The sequence below is a fragment of the Nicrophorus vespilloides genome, unplaced genomic scaffold, assembly GCF_001412225.1.
Source record: "Nicrophorus vespilloides isolate i.1.1-1 unplaced genomic scaffold, Nicve_v1.0, whole genome shotgun sequence".
Lineage (NCBI taxonomy): Eukaryota > Metazoa > Arthropoda > Insecta > Coleoptera > Silphidae > Nicrophorus > Nicrophorus vespilloides.
Window position 1 is genome coordinate 81,257 of NW_017097398.1, and position 14,757 is coordinate 96,013.

At 31.0% G+C, this 14,757-nt stretch overlaps 1 protein-coding gene across 1 annotated transcript in view; it reads right to left on the minus strand.

Annotated features, from left to right (window-relative positions):
* Window positions 1-233: 233 nt before the first annotated feature.
* LOC108559994 overlaps window positions 234-14,757 on the minus strand; it is a 45,822-nt gene continuing 31,298 nt past the window's right edge. The window contains exons 3-6 of the mRNA XM_017917400.1: window positions 4,235-4,664; window positions 3,996-4,118; window positions 1,204-1,778; window positions 234-1,134 (exon numbers count right to left, since the gene is read on the minus strand). Of these exons, the coding sequence (XP_017772889.1) occupies window positions 508-1,134; window positions 1,204-1,778; window positions 3,996-4,118; window positions 4,235-4,664 (1,755 nt within the window). The 3' untranslated portion in view covers window positions 234-507. The remainder of the gene's footprint in view (window positions 1,135-1,203; window positions 1,779-3,995; window positions 4,119-4,234; window positions 4,665-14,757) is intronic.

Genomic DNA, 14,757 nt, shown 5'->3' on the forward strand with positions numbered 1-14,757 from the left:
AGAAGTTAGTTCGTCTTCTTGGTCAGCTTATTTTTGTATCTAGGACTCGATATACTCTTAGACGCCTAAAATTAGATTCAAAACATTAGCGTTTTGCTTATTTACAAACATAATAATTAAACAGTATAGATTTAAAAAAATAATAATAAAATTAATGTTAACGTAATTGTAGTTTAAATAAATATACAGTGAGGAAAGATATTGTTATATTTCTTTTTGGGTTAATATTTCTAAATCCATTTGAGGAGAGTTCTTGTATATTTTATTTGTTGTAGGATCGAGAATATTAAGAAGTGCGTTGATCCGACACTCAGCAGCAGAGAGCTAAGTTTTAATTAAGATATTGCAATCGCGCCCTTGTTTGTATTATTATTTTTTTTTGTTTTCGTTTCTATATTGTATGCGTATGTATTATTAATATAATAAAATAGTCTTTTGCGTATCGTTGAGCACCACGCGTTTTTAAATTGAGTTAAGTCTTTGTTTGATGTTGTTTCCGTTTGGTTTTTAATCGCGAGAGCATAGATCTTCAGTCTTGCCGTTCATGGTGTGGTGCAAGGATGGGGAATTGCCGGTGTCCACGGTTCCGTTCGTTTCCTGAGCCTGGGCTCTGGCCTTCAGGAAGCCCAGACCAACCCAATTAACGAAGGAGCTCATGACTATGGCACCGTTTCGTTGCGCTTGTTCTACCATCTGCTCTCTTTGTAATTGGTAGCGGTAGAGTAACGAGCCGGCGACCAGAGCTGAGACGACGGCCGACAATGCGACCATGACGAAGAGCACGCTGAAGCCCGGCACCGGCATGCAGATGCCGTAAACCACCTCTTCACGTATCTTCCCTTGGAACACGGTGACGGCCTCCGCTTTGTTGTCGGGACTGAACGCAAGATCCGCTTCGGAGATGACCTCGTACAATCCACTAACACCCACGTCCGCACTGCGCACTTTCCTATCCGACACGACGATCGAGCGACGTTTCCGTTTCACTTTTTCCGAAGACACGTTCTTCTCCTCCTCCTTGACCACGACCAGCGGGACGTCTTCGGAGAGGGAACGCGGCGCGCCCAACGGCATCTCCTCGTTGAAATTCCTCGGCCCGTGCGGGAACTGCTCTTGCTCCATGGTGTATGCATCCTGGACACGCGCAACAGAGAAAACCAAGTTGTTGTTACCAAAGTCGATTCTATTAATTATATAATTTACCTTATGCGGAACTGCCGTTATGTCGAGCTCCGAGTCCGTCGGCTGCTCGTCGTTGCCCTGCGACACTCTGTTCACATTCTTGTTTACGGACATCTTGATGGACGGGAAGTTGCCACCTATCGCCGCACCACCTTCGCCTTGCTGGATAATGTCGTCGTAGACTATATCGTCTACTGGATCGGGGCCGAGCAGCTGTTTATCGCCTGGCAAATGATCATCCTTCCTGTCCAACCCCAGGAAGTGGTTCAGATCGGAGACGTCGCTACCTCCGCCGCTGACTACACCGCCTCCTCCGACTGCGCCGCCTCCTTCCGGTTGCAGCTGACAGTGGTCCATGCAACCGTGTCTGCAGATCTCCACCTTGCACCTGATGTAGACGCTGAGGGCGTCGGGGAACTTGAAGGCGTGGAAGAATGCGTACGTTATAACTGAGGCCCGTTCATCGGCTCCCTTAACCTTCAAGAAACGGCTGATCATCTTTGGCCTCAGAACACAACCGTACTCATCCGACAATTGAATGACGTGACCGCCTCCATCCGACGCCACGCACGACTTCACCCTCATATCAAATTCACCTAACAAATAAAAAATATATATGAAATACCATAAACAAAACCAAAACACATATTACTATTATTTCATTTCATTCAAATGAGCGTTCGTAATTATGTAAGTTCATTGTTTTATAACATTTTTTTTTGGAAATAAAGTAGAAAATTTCATTACATGAAGTTACCCCTCATATAACACGATACTCTCGTGTAGTTTGAAAGCTTGCTATGTTGGACCAAGATGCATAATTATTTTAAAATTATAGAATTAGTTTTATTTCTGTAATCTACTGCGTTGAACCATACATTCAAAATATTTAAAAATTGATAATTTTGATTACTACAAAAATCAAACCTTCTATACTTTTAAATTATTGGATGAAACAAAAATTCCATGAGCAGAAACTTTAAAATTTCATACAAGCATCGAATCAAAATTTGGTAATTTTGATAAACTGCCATAATTGAAAGTTTCACAACCATATTTCGCAGGACTTTGGACTTCACTAACTGTATGTAATAGGATACTTCTTTTTATAGATAGTTTCAGATGAGATATACTATCATTATTTCTTTTATTATATTTGAAAATAGCTTTAATGCATTAAATACCCCGTAAATCTTTGTTTACCAAGACTACTGCTCTAAATACTGTATACTGTTTAAGATGACTTCATCGCCGAAATAGAGTTGTGCAGTAAAATTTATTGATCGTATAAGTCACGAGTCTGCTATTTTCAATTATAAACATTTCTTACTTTAAATATGTATCTTAGAATTGAAATTGTAATTGTTATAAATTGAATTATTGATTTTTCGGAGAAGTTTGTAACAAATCGTTTCAGCGGATGCGTTCTCTATAAATATCGTACATAAAACATGGACAGAGATCGACCGTGTACACGGCTACACTAATGGAAACTTCCTTAGAATGAATCACCGAGCAGCGATCCCGTCTTGAAATTAATTGTTCCGATTTGCGATTAAACATTTCCGTTCTGATGGTATTTGTTTCTCGAAACAGACATTTATGATGGTCAGATAAGAATAATTTACATTCGCAGTAAATCTTCACGAGAAACAACTCTTCGTGTTTTTTTCACTTTATTGTTGTTAATTTGAAATAATATTCGCGATGAAATGATATACGAATGCAGATAAAAGTTCAAACAAAAGTTTTTATTTTACCGTTTCCCCATCGAACATTTAATGGTAGTAGCGCAAATAGAGTGTTTTTGCATGGTCAATTTCACTGTAATTATTTCTGCGCCGAAGAAATCAAAACGTTGAAAAAGGAAAACGAACAAATAGGCAATAAACTGTTTACTATGTATACTAGTTGTTAGGACCAAATGGATATGCAAAGCAGTACTAATGTGAATCCATATTAATATACATTTATGTATTGAGTAATAGATGCTACTCAGTGTATGGAGAATATATTATGTTCAATAGTGGTATGTACTATATGTTCTAAATTACAGTGAATTTATCTGTATTTGTAATAATTTACAATTGAAATATTTAAATGAAAATTTACGAATCATGTTTTCAATCTCAATATAATTTAAAATATCAAGAATTAATTTGTTAGAAGAAATATAACTTTTCCAAAATATGAAATATTTGTAATAAATGGAGAATTTTTCATCAAAATATATAAATTTCATTATTTTTTAGGTACGTTTTAATTTAATTTACATTTTCTTTACAGTAATCTTTTATTTAAAGTGAATTCGCTCTAACATAATTGACAAAATGTAAATTTTGAATAATCATACATTCCAGATGTTATTACAATTAAATTGTATTTGTATAAATTCTGGAATTCCCCAATTTAATTGTTATTTGAGCATTAATATGTGAATCTAGATACATTTTCAAATTGAATTAAAAAATACCGATATGTTTAAAAAAAAATACTGTATTTATTTAGTTGATTATTTTTTAATAAATATTAGTTCCTATCTTAATGCCTCTATAAAACGTGGTATTTCAGAATTTATTACTGCCCAAAGCCTTATAAAACATTGATAGGGTCACCCTATTGACGGCGCTTATTGCTTAACTATAATAAATTGTCAAATTTGAAGTGGACATTCTTAGGACGCCACCCGGTGTTTTCTTCTTTCGAATATTCTAATTAATTTTAATTATCTGCGTGAGCAGTTACTCCTTGGTCCACGAATACCGGTGGTCTGAGGATGTTGTGTAACAAGAATGAAAATGTGCGTCACCTACCTCTATCATCATTTATACCAATGACAAGAGTCAGCGTGGAGCCGAGCGGAACGATCCCACTGACCGGCGGTGCCCAAGGCCCTTTGCCATGCTGTATTTCCATCCAACAGTCCACGTTGTCACCTGCAAGAACAGAAACAGAAAGAAATAAGAAAGAAGTATAAACAAAAAAAAGAAGCAACAAGCACCGCTACAATCGAGCCTGCACAAAATACGCAATTAGAATGCGAAATGCGAACCTCTGAAGTCCAATTGAATCACATCCAAATCCGCTATCACCATCGGTGGCTTCGAGGCGGTCTTCTCGTAATCATTAAACCATTCACATCTTAATCGCTTGGCCTCGTCCCACACCTCCAGCAGGTCTTTATCATATTGAACAACAACGGTGTTCTCGTAGAACTGGCCATGCAGATCCGGTTTAGTGCCGCATCGGGCGTACGCAATGCGGAATGAGAAGAACGTCTGTCCCGTGGACGGCGGCACGTACACGCATCTGGGATCCCCGTGCTGACCCTTCGACGAGACGATACCTTCGAAGGGATGGGTGAAGGTGAGGTGGACGTCCATATGGTCCTTGCCGCACATCACGTCCAGAGCGTGGATGGAAGGCATCCCCTCGGGCCTCTCGACCGGCCACAAATCGCTCGCCGACGATGCATTTATCACCTAACAAACAGGAAACAAACAAAAAAAACGCTATAAATATAAAATCCATCATAGGAGCACGCGCAAGGTCAACATTAACAAATTGAATAATGCCTTTCATTATTTATATTATAATGATCGGGGCCGGTGGCCTCTCTCTATTACACTCCGGTTTTCGTCAATGACAAATTAACTGCGAAATATTATTCATATTTTCTAGCAAAACCGCCTGAGACAGCGTGGCGACTCGCCTCGACAGCAAAACAGCGTAACCTGAATTAAAACCCACCTTGTTCTGCTTTATTTTATTTTTTCATCTTTCGTTTCGCCTTCTTATTTTGTTACTATTATTCTTGTTTTTTTTATAACGTCGCAATTAATGACAGACATTAAACATGAATTAGGAACCGGAGATTATTTGAAATAATTGTGAAATCTTTGCATTCTTCGCTAAGCGCGCACCGTTAGAGTCAGTTGTTCGTTTGACCGTTGACCCAGGTTATCTTGAAAAAATACTCTTAATCAATAATTTTCTACTTGTTTGGAAGATGAGAACAAGAAGAGAATGAATGAAATGCGAAGAAGATACATTTAGTTTTCACTTCCAATAGGTTTAGTGGTTTATTGTATATTAAAGTTCGGATCACATCTAATTTAAGTTAAATATCAAAACCTTCTCACGGCATTAAATATTAAGAACATTTCTTTAACGAACAATACATTAATAAAATTAATAGTGATAATATTTATTGCAAGGAAATATCAGTAAAACAATATCAGAAAATACTTCAAGAGTGTGAGACTAATGCAATAGGTTATTGACCTCAGATCTTTCTGCCAAATTTATAAAATTTACTATATAAATCAAATCAATGATGATATTATTCTACAATGATACAAAGAAGACCAATCTGCAAATAGTATGAAAATAATAATAGCAATCATATTATTTTTACATATTTTTCTTAAACTGGTTTTATGACTGAGATATGAATTAGAGTATTATGACATTATTTTCAATAAAACATAACAAAAAATAATAATTTGATTAAGAACATCAGCATGTTGACACAAAATCATTTTAGGTATAAACCGGGAATATTACCAAATACTAGAAAAATATTCTTGAGATTATATCAAAATTACATTAAAGAAGATGAATGCGATGATGATAGTGGTGTGAGCATGAGTGAAGATTGTGGTGAATATATAAATATCTTCAAAAATCTTAATAAGTGACTTTGACACTAAAAAAAAAGGACAAAAAAGGCAAGTGAGAGATTTTTTTTATATTTCTGTCAATTTTGTGTGCAAAATAAGCGCATGATTGAGAAATCTCAAATACATCTTACAAATACATCTATAGTAGTTTTTTTTGCTTTTTAAAATCACATTGTACTAGGAGAAAAACACGAAATAAATTAATGATTCGTTTTTCTTTATGGTTTTCTATGGAGTCATTTCTATTTTGATATTTTTTTATAGTTTTATGTGATAGTCTACAATTTTTAACAATTTTATTTTATTATATTTTTGGAATTTTATAAATAATAAACAAATTAAAATGTTTGAAAATAAGTTGCAAAAATTTCTTATCTCCATTTTTTTCTAAAAAGTCGAATACCGATAATATTTAAAAATCATTAATAAAATTTACCTGAAACAATAAATTAAGAATTTACTTTACAATAATAGAAAAAAACAAAGTTAAACTGTAATTACTTTGACCTTACTTTTATTAATAAACAACACAGTCTATAATGTAGACATATTGATTATTATAATTCATAATAAAACTAAAGATTCTCATATTAAGAACTTAACAAAACATTAGTAAAAGTGATTGCAATAGAAATTATTAAATAATATTTTTATATTTTCAATAATTAAGTAAAATGATATCAATCATATTTATAATTTATATTATTTAAATTTAATAAATACTCATTCCTTAATGTAATAAATCTTGACAATTCTATATTCACTGTAATGCAACAATGATTGGACACGTAAATAGCTGAATGATCGATAATCCGATGATTGCTTTGCCAATATCGACTCGACTACTTGAGCACTATCATCTCCAGCGAAATAAGATCATGACCGATTACTGTTCCCCAAGCTGCGTTCACTGAATAAATAATATTAGCATGCTGCGTGACTTATGGTCTCTTGCAAAGTCAAAAGGCCAACGTTTCCACGTTTCCGAAACGATAATTTCAACTCCTCGATTAAATTTATGGTGTTATTGTCTGTAATTAAATTACACACATTTTATTTTCTTCGCCTATCCAAATTTCATCGAGCCATTTTTCCCACGGACTTCGATAGCAGACACATCTATAGTTTTCAGACAACTACAGGAAGTAGTGTTTATGTTTTTTTCCCTAGTGACCATTTATATTGGCGCGTTAAACAGGTAAACAAAAATGTTCGCGCAAGATGCATTAACAAGCAAATAACCAGACCTCATAAAGCAAACCAAGTGGACGCAAAGTACAAGAGAGAGAAAAAAAAACTGTTTGCGCCATCGCACGCCACTTGTTTTCTTAAACGAAAATCTACTGTCTGTTGCTTTACAGTTTCTTCTTGCATTCCGCATAAATATTGTGAATAATTTGCTTAAAATCATTTTGCATTCAACAAAGTCGCATTCCGTTCCGTTCTCGGAATAACAATGAACTGCGAATTGCTACACAATGATATAATGGTGTAAACTGAATCGCCGTTCGCAATTGTTGCTGTATTAATTGTTATGCTGCGAAGCGTAAGTATATTTTTTTCTTTCCTTTGAACGTCTTCGTATATATTTTTGTTGTTGTTCTACAGCGTTCAACTACTGCTGGGTTGTTATTACTATTGCCAGCATTAGATACTACTGAGCTGTGGTGATAATAAGTCGTGTTAAGTGCTATCTTTAGTTTTCATTGAGGTAATTTCATTTAGAAAGTCATAGAATTTCACATCATTCATTCGCAGCAGGAAAATCGTAATCTCTACTAAATAGGCAGCAGCATATGCAATATTATTATACATTACGCATTTACATATGAAAAATACGCATGAAATTTAAATGCAATAAAATATAAATCTCATTCCCATTTGTAGTACTAATAACAATAAACTACTACTAAGATTACTTCTTAAGATTAATGATAATTTTAGTTAAAAATTTCAAACGAAGAGTTTAAGTATATTTTTTTCTACTAGGATATTATTACGAATTAAATTTCATTACATTTCGTTATTTTTTAATATGGGAAGTACAGTTTTGCTTCTACAAACTTATATATTGAAAAAAAAAGAAATTAAAATATATTATTGCAATTAAAATTTAAATAATAAATGATAGTAATAAGCAAAATAAATTGCAGATCATATCATAACAATGATGAACATTTACTACAATAACCAAAATATTACATAAATAATATCAAACAAAAAAAATAAAAAACTTCTAGAATTATAATATTTTATACAAAAAATACTTAACATAACTTTTGCATTTTTAGAGAAAACAATATATTTTTGTTTCTTCAATATTCGACTTTAATTATAATTCGTTTTATAAGTACTTGTAAGTTTTTTTAGAACTGTTCAAATTATTGCATTTCTTTTAACACTAATACTTTTCCATAATTACTCTTTGATTTCGAAGAGAAAATAAGGAATGAATCCAAAACTGTACCGTTTAGAATATGTTTTCAGTTTATTTGCTAATTCATTTAACTCTATTTGTATTAGTATATACATTAAGCTATAACGCGGTTTGCTGGATATCTTAAATAAGCTCAAAATTTAGCTGAATTCAAATTATCGCGGTATTTCATTGATTCGTATATAATACGATTAGTATCGAACACGTAGGGAAGATTTAGGGGAAGAACAACTAAATTTATACTTGTTTGAGATGTAGATGAGCAGGATATTAAGGAGTTGCCTTATCAACAACGACCTTCAAGAACAGTCAGAACAAGGAGTTGAAGAACGCGAAAATAGTGATTCTGAAGTTGATGAACTAAAAGAATGCCATAGATAATCTTTGAAAACGATTAGAAAAGATCGTTGACCGAAATCGTTGATCAAATTGTAGCAAATTATCCAAATTTTGAAAGGAGTGCAAAAGCAAGAACATTTGCTTATTGAAAGAAAACGATAAATGACTATAGATAATATTATCTTTTATTTGCAATCATGGATTAATAAAATTTTGAAGCAATAAATTAGTTCTCTTGGTTATTATTCTAATAAATAAAATAAACCATGAATAATTTGATCTAAATTCAAAATATTTCTTTAAGTTAATAAATTTATAAAAGAATAATTTAATTAAATAAAGATTTATTATAACTTCTTCCTGAATCTATTATTAGAATGTTTATACTTATACAAATCGTGCGTGAGTTCAATTTAAAACTCATTTAATATGCAGCCTGCGCGTCTCGCGAAAAATAATTATTTTTAATTGCTATGACTAACATCTCAAATGATGATTGTGTCAGTTGTGAAATTTCAACACGTTTTTTTCTTGTTCTTTTTTTTTCGTGCGTGCACACGTATGATTGATTATAATAATTAAGTTAAGTATCCGCTGCCAAAAGCACAGAATCCTTCGCCAAGAGGATGCTCGAACATCTGTTCAATTGGACCATGCCAACATTATAATAATCATCATAATTCCGACCCAAAAATGTTCACTTTGAACAATATTTTTTATTTTTTTGGCATTGCCGGCAGTTCTCTCTCATTGGAAGCTATATTTACCAAATAATTTTAAATTATTACCGAGAATAAAATAACTATATTACATAATTTCTGTAAGTACGTCTCAAAAACTACGCAAAGTGAAGTAATTATATTTCTTGAAAATTTACAGTTAATATTTTCTGCAGTTTTTTCATTTTTTGTATAACAATTACAGTTTTTTCTTAGAATTAATAAGTTTTGTATATACTTTTGTCATGAAATCTAGATGCAAATTTGAATCTTTTATAATGAAGATAATGTTTTTAGTTTGCGATTGAATCAAAAATAGATTTGTACATCATCTATTTATATGTTTTCATCTCTAAATGTCTTATTCATTAGTTATTTTTTTATATAAAAGAGCTATATAAAATATAACAAAATATCTAATAGATATTTTATTTCAATCTAAATGATCTAAATATAGTGAAGCAGTTAAGGTAAGCCCGATTTCAATCAATTACATTGAAAAATTAGCATTTCTTTCGGGCGAATGCACAACTAGTAAAAACTCGACCGATAAATTGCTTAAATCAAGATTATTTCGTGACTTAAAATGAGCTCAAACAGAAGATCAAATGATAAAACGAAGCTCAAATTGAAAGATTATGTTAATGTTTTTAAAGAAATTTATATATTTATAAAAGTGGCTACTGACTGTGAGAATGATGTATGAATGACTAAATCTAAAAAAAGAGGAATAGTTAAAACTGGAATTAAATGCTTTTACAATCTTTGGAATACATCTATCACGCTATATTTAATCAGATAAACAGTTTTGTTTAATAGTGTTGATATAAATTGTATTAATGGTGCACATTCACTATAAATTTCATTTAAAATTTAACATGTTGTTAAATTCGTAATTTCCGTGGCTGCAGGTTTCCTTCTCTTTATACTTTAAAAATAGCTTTAAATGTTAGGAATAAAATGACGTATATACATTTAAAAATATTCATGGTTTTTATCAATTTTATGAAATTTATATTGATAAAATATGTGGAAATACTGAAAATATAAATAAAGTTTGATTTTATCATAATACATAAAGTTTTATTTATCTGCATTTTCTTATAGAATAATATATATAAATAAGATTTTTTAACTGTTATTGCTTTGTTGTCATAAAATGTTTAAAAAATTATTTTTACTTGCAACAAAAATTGAAACTCGATTGCATTTCTGTAAATGATCTATAAATCAGATTTTCTAAAACTCTATTAAATTGAATATGAAATTATTTAAATAAACTATATGGAATTTTTAACTTAAATGTATTTGTTTTTAAAGAAATAAATATAACCTTGAAACATTTATTTTATTTGCACCTCTTTTAGTGAAATAAATAATGTATTTTTTTTTATTACAGAAGTTTATTAAATAAATAGAGCCATGACTCGCATAGCCTGTATTGGTTGAACCAATATGAAACCGGACTAATCAAGGAACTAAATATATACAGAAATAAATCGTACAAACAGTACAATGGAAAAAATCGATTACTTATTTACAAAAAAAGCTACTATTCTCTTTAAGAAGTTATTCAGTTAAAATTTAGATTGTTTTCAAATTTAGAAATCGGACTATACCAAATCCTGACTGATGGAAGCCGGACGAATATTTTTTGTTTCCTTTTTAGAGGTAATGGTAAGAACAATTAATTTTCTTGGTAATAATAAAAATGTAGTCTATGAAATATAAATTTAAATATATTTTCCAAATAATAAAATTCACTGTATATATTGAAGAAATTAAATAGTAAATAGTAACGTATATTGCAAAAAGTAAACAAAATTTAAAAAAAAGTAAAGTTATTAGACCAGTAAATAAATATGATGTTATATACTTAACAATTACGTTATGGCATATGAATTACACTATATCATTATTTACTGAGTTGAAATACGTTCTAGTATTATAATTCGAAACCTCTTAAAATACATTCTAGATTTATTAAATTGCAGACCACAAGATATATAATCCGATACCAAATATAGATGTTAGACGAGCACCGAAAGAAACAGCATGCTCCGATAATAAATATGTTTGTGGCGATTTTTTTCTAGTATTATATGGTGGTAATATTAGAAAGATTGAGGACCGCTGGTGTAGCTATTAAAACATACAGTTTATGGGGCAACACGCATATACCCGTATATTTATCTGCGCAGCGACATTAAACATGCGAATTTATAACGTAAGAGCGTAAAGTTCCTCCAGAATGATCGCACACGACATTAATGATGGGAACAATTCATTTACGTGCGGAGCCGGTTACGTAAACGTCTTCGCGCGGCAATCGTGCGGTGAGGTCGGATAATTGAAGTGATTTGCGTATGGTCGATAGTAACGAGTGCAATATAACTTAACGGTGAAATATAACGTAGTTTGAGGGTCGCAGACGGCGTGGCGGCGTTCATAATGAGTGAGCGATGTTGCTAGTCCATGCCAGTATGTCACTGCAATACATCTTTGACTATCAACTAGGCCATTGGTTTTCAAAATGTGTCTACTCCTCAGTTGTTTACAAAATCAACTCCAGACAAAATTGTTTATATACTTGAAAAAAATAAAACAAAATTTTATTTCGTTATAATTTATATATCATAATTATAAGGTGACCAATTTTTTTACAATGAAAAGAGGACGAAAAATAATAATTCAAAGAGAAATTCACAAGTTATGCTCACATCCCTTTTAATTATTTAATTAAACGAGTATTTTTCATTGAATGCATATTTTTGGTCAACATATCATTTTCTAACAATATATTGGAACTTTCGGAGCAAGAGAAGGATATCTCTTGCTCCGAATTTTACGGTAAGTGCTGCAGCCAGGGTATCAACATTCAATCTTGATTTCTCACTTTGTCCAAAAAACATTACTAATTGAAAAACTCTTTCAACTGCTGCATTAGTTCCAGGGCAGCAGAACGTAAATTTAACAAGAGTTCTTTTAGGACAGGTAGGAGGACACTTTTCGAGGAAGGATAGAACCTACAAAATAAGGACTGTTCTTCCTAAAGAACGATTGGTCACCTTAATAATTATACAATATAAATAAGTATAACAAGTGTTAAATAGAATTAAATATTTTTTTCTTAATAATTTCAAGATATTTAGATAGTATACATCCATTTTAACCCATTTTTGCTCTAACTCCAACAAGGACAAAAACATGGACTTTATTTTAAAAGCCCCTTCATTTATAATTTTACTTCTCAGTTATCTTGTTAATACTTTTGACGATTATAATGAGCATTTCGACATTCTATAAAGCCTTTTTTGATCAGTTTTCATCAAGTGCAGAGTAGATGTCTTACTTTAGGCTTATATAATATAAGTCTACATATTAAAAACAAATTTACCACTACAAGATTTAGCTACTTCTCACTACATTGCCGAAAATTCAATAAATATTGCTGTACCTGCTTGGGTACAGTGGGCAAAAATGTGTTAATATTGTTTGTAAGCTCGTATATACTCGTATATGTTCAGAATATATTTTATTAAAGTGTATTATTTCCATAGTACTATTAAGATCTTAACTGTATTGTTAGATAATTAGGGGAATAATTATGTCTGTCAGGGTTTTTCTTTAGTTGAATATAATACAATTTTTTTATTAGAAAATTATATAGTACTTCAAACCATTCATTTTTTCTTCTTTTTGATTTTATTTAAATACCGACTATAAAATTTTTGAACATTTTCTAGTAAATTATTATAATGCCTCACTAGGCTTCTTCAAAAGGTGGTACAATGAATGTCACACCTATTTATATCTTGATTTCAAAGATATCGTACGTTTGATTTTGTACAGCAACCGAGGATGCACAATACACAAACACAATTTACTATGACTAGAAAAAAAAGAGTTTATAGTAATAATAATGATGATGATAATTGATGTACATAATCGCAGTGACCGGTTCCAGGCCTGATGGACTCGATGCATAGATTCTTCACAGCGGGAATAAATCAGCATCAAATGCATAACCGCTATCGATGTCAATCGATATTCTTAAGTTTCGTCCTTGATATGTTGATATATACGATCAAATGAAATAAATAAAAATAACGAAACGAGTTATAAATAAGGATCAATGATGATAGACAACCTGCCTGCAAACGTAAAAATGATGCGAAGACATCCAATAATAATATATTGAAGGAAAATTTGTATCGTAAACTTTATCAATCTATTTATCTCAACGTGATGAATACATTTTCCGAAATGTTTATTGATATGAACAAGAATTGGAGTCCATATAATAACACTTATTTGGCAATTGACGATCAGCAACTTTAGATGAGAAGTATTTGAATAAATGATCAAGTCCTAGATAATTTGATAGAATAAAATTGTATAACTTAGATAAATACAATACGCATCGCAGGAAAACCTCCTTATGCAGATACTACGCATACTAAGATAAATCTATCCTTATGTAATATTAGATAGTTTTCTTCAATATAAAATTAAATTAGTGATAAGTTTAATTCTTTAAATGTTTTGGAAGAAGTCGTAGATTATGTAACTCTATTTATGCATTTTGATAACATTAACTTATTTAATGAAAAAAAAACTATTTTATTTATTTTCTGATTAAATTTGTATCATTACAATGAATATTAATTATTATTATTGATGTAACTATAAATAAAGTTTTGGTAAGCATTCAGTAATAAGCTAAAAATAAATTCATAATAAAATAATATATTTCTTTATATAATTTCTATAACTGTTTATCTGATTAAAATTATAATCAATTATTTCTGCTAATAAAAAAAAACTTGTTTTATGCAAATTGAAATCTATTTAATGATAAAATTAATAATGAAAGCATTATATCAATAATTATATTTTAATATAATTCAGCCTTTGGGGATACAGATGAATGTGTAACTAATATTTTTTCCACAGATCGATTATGATATTCATTTTTATATTGTCATTGTCATTATGTAAGGTGTTGACATGATTTGTGCGTGTGATTAATATGCGGCATTTTTTTTTTCTGTCTTTCATATCTTATAAATTAATTATTCATCACGAATAAAAAAAAACAATTATCGAAAATTTGAGCAATCCATCAATGTCAAAATATTTTATATTTTATAATTTTTTGACACGAAATATCTGTCAGGAAATTATGTTGTTGCAAAATCTCAATTATAATACGCAATTAATGTTTTATGTTCGTGGCAGCAATGACAGTGATATTTGATATTATCGATAATTTTTTTTTATTAATATTTTCAATTTTGTATACCAGCATTTCTCAACAGCAATAGAAAATTGGGTTACGTAAAAATTTTAATGGGAAATGACAGCTGTCACCTAATGTCAAAGCGAGAAACTGATA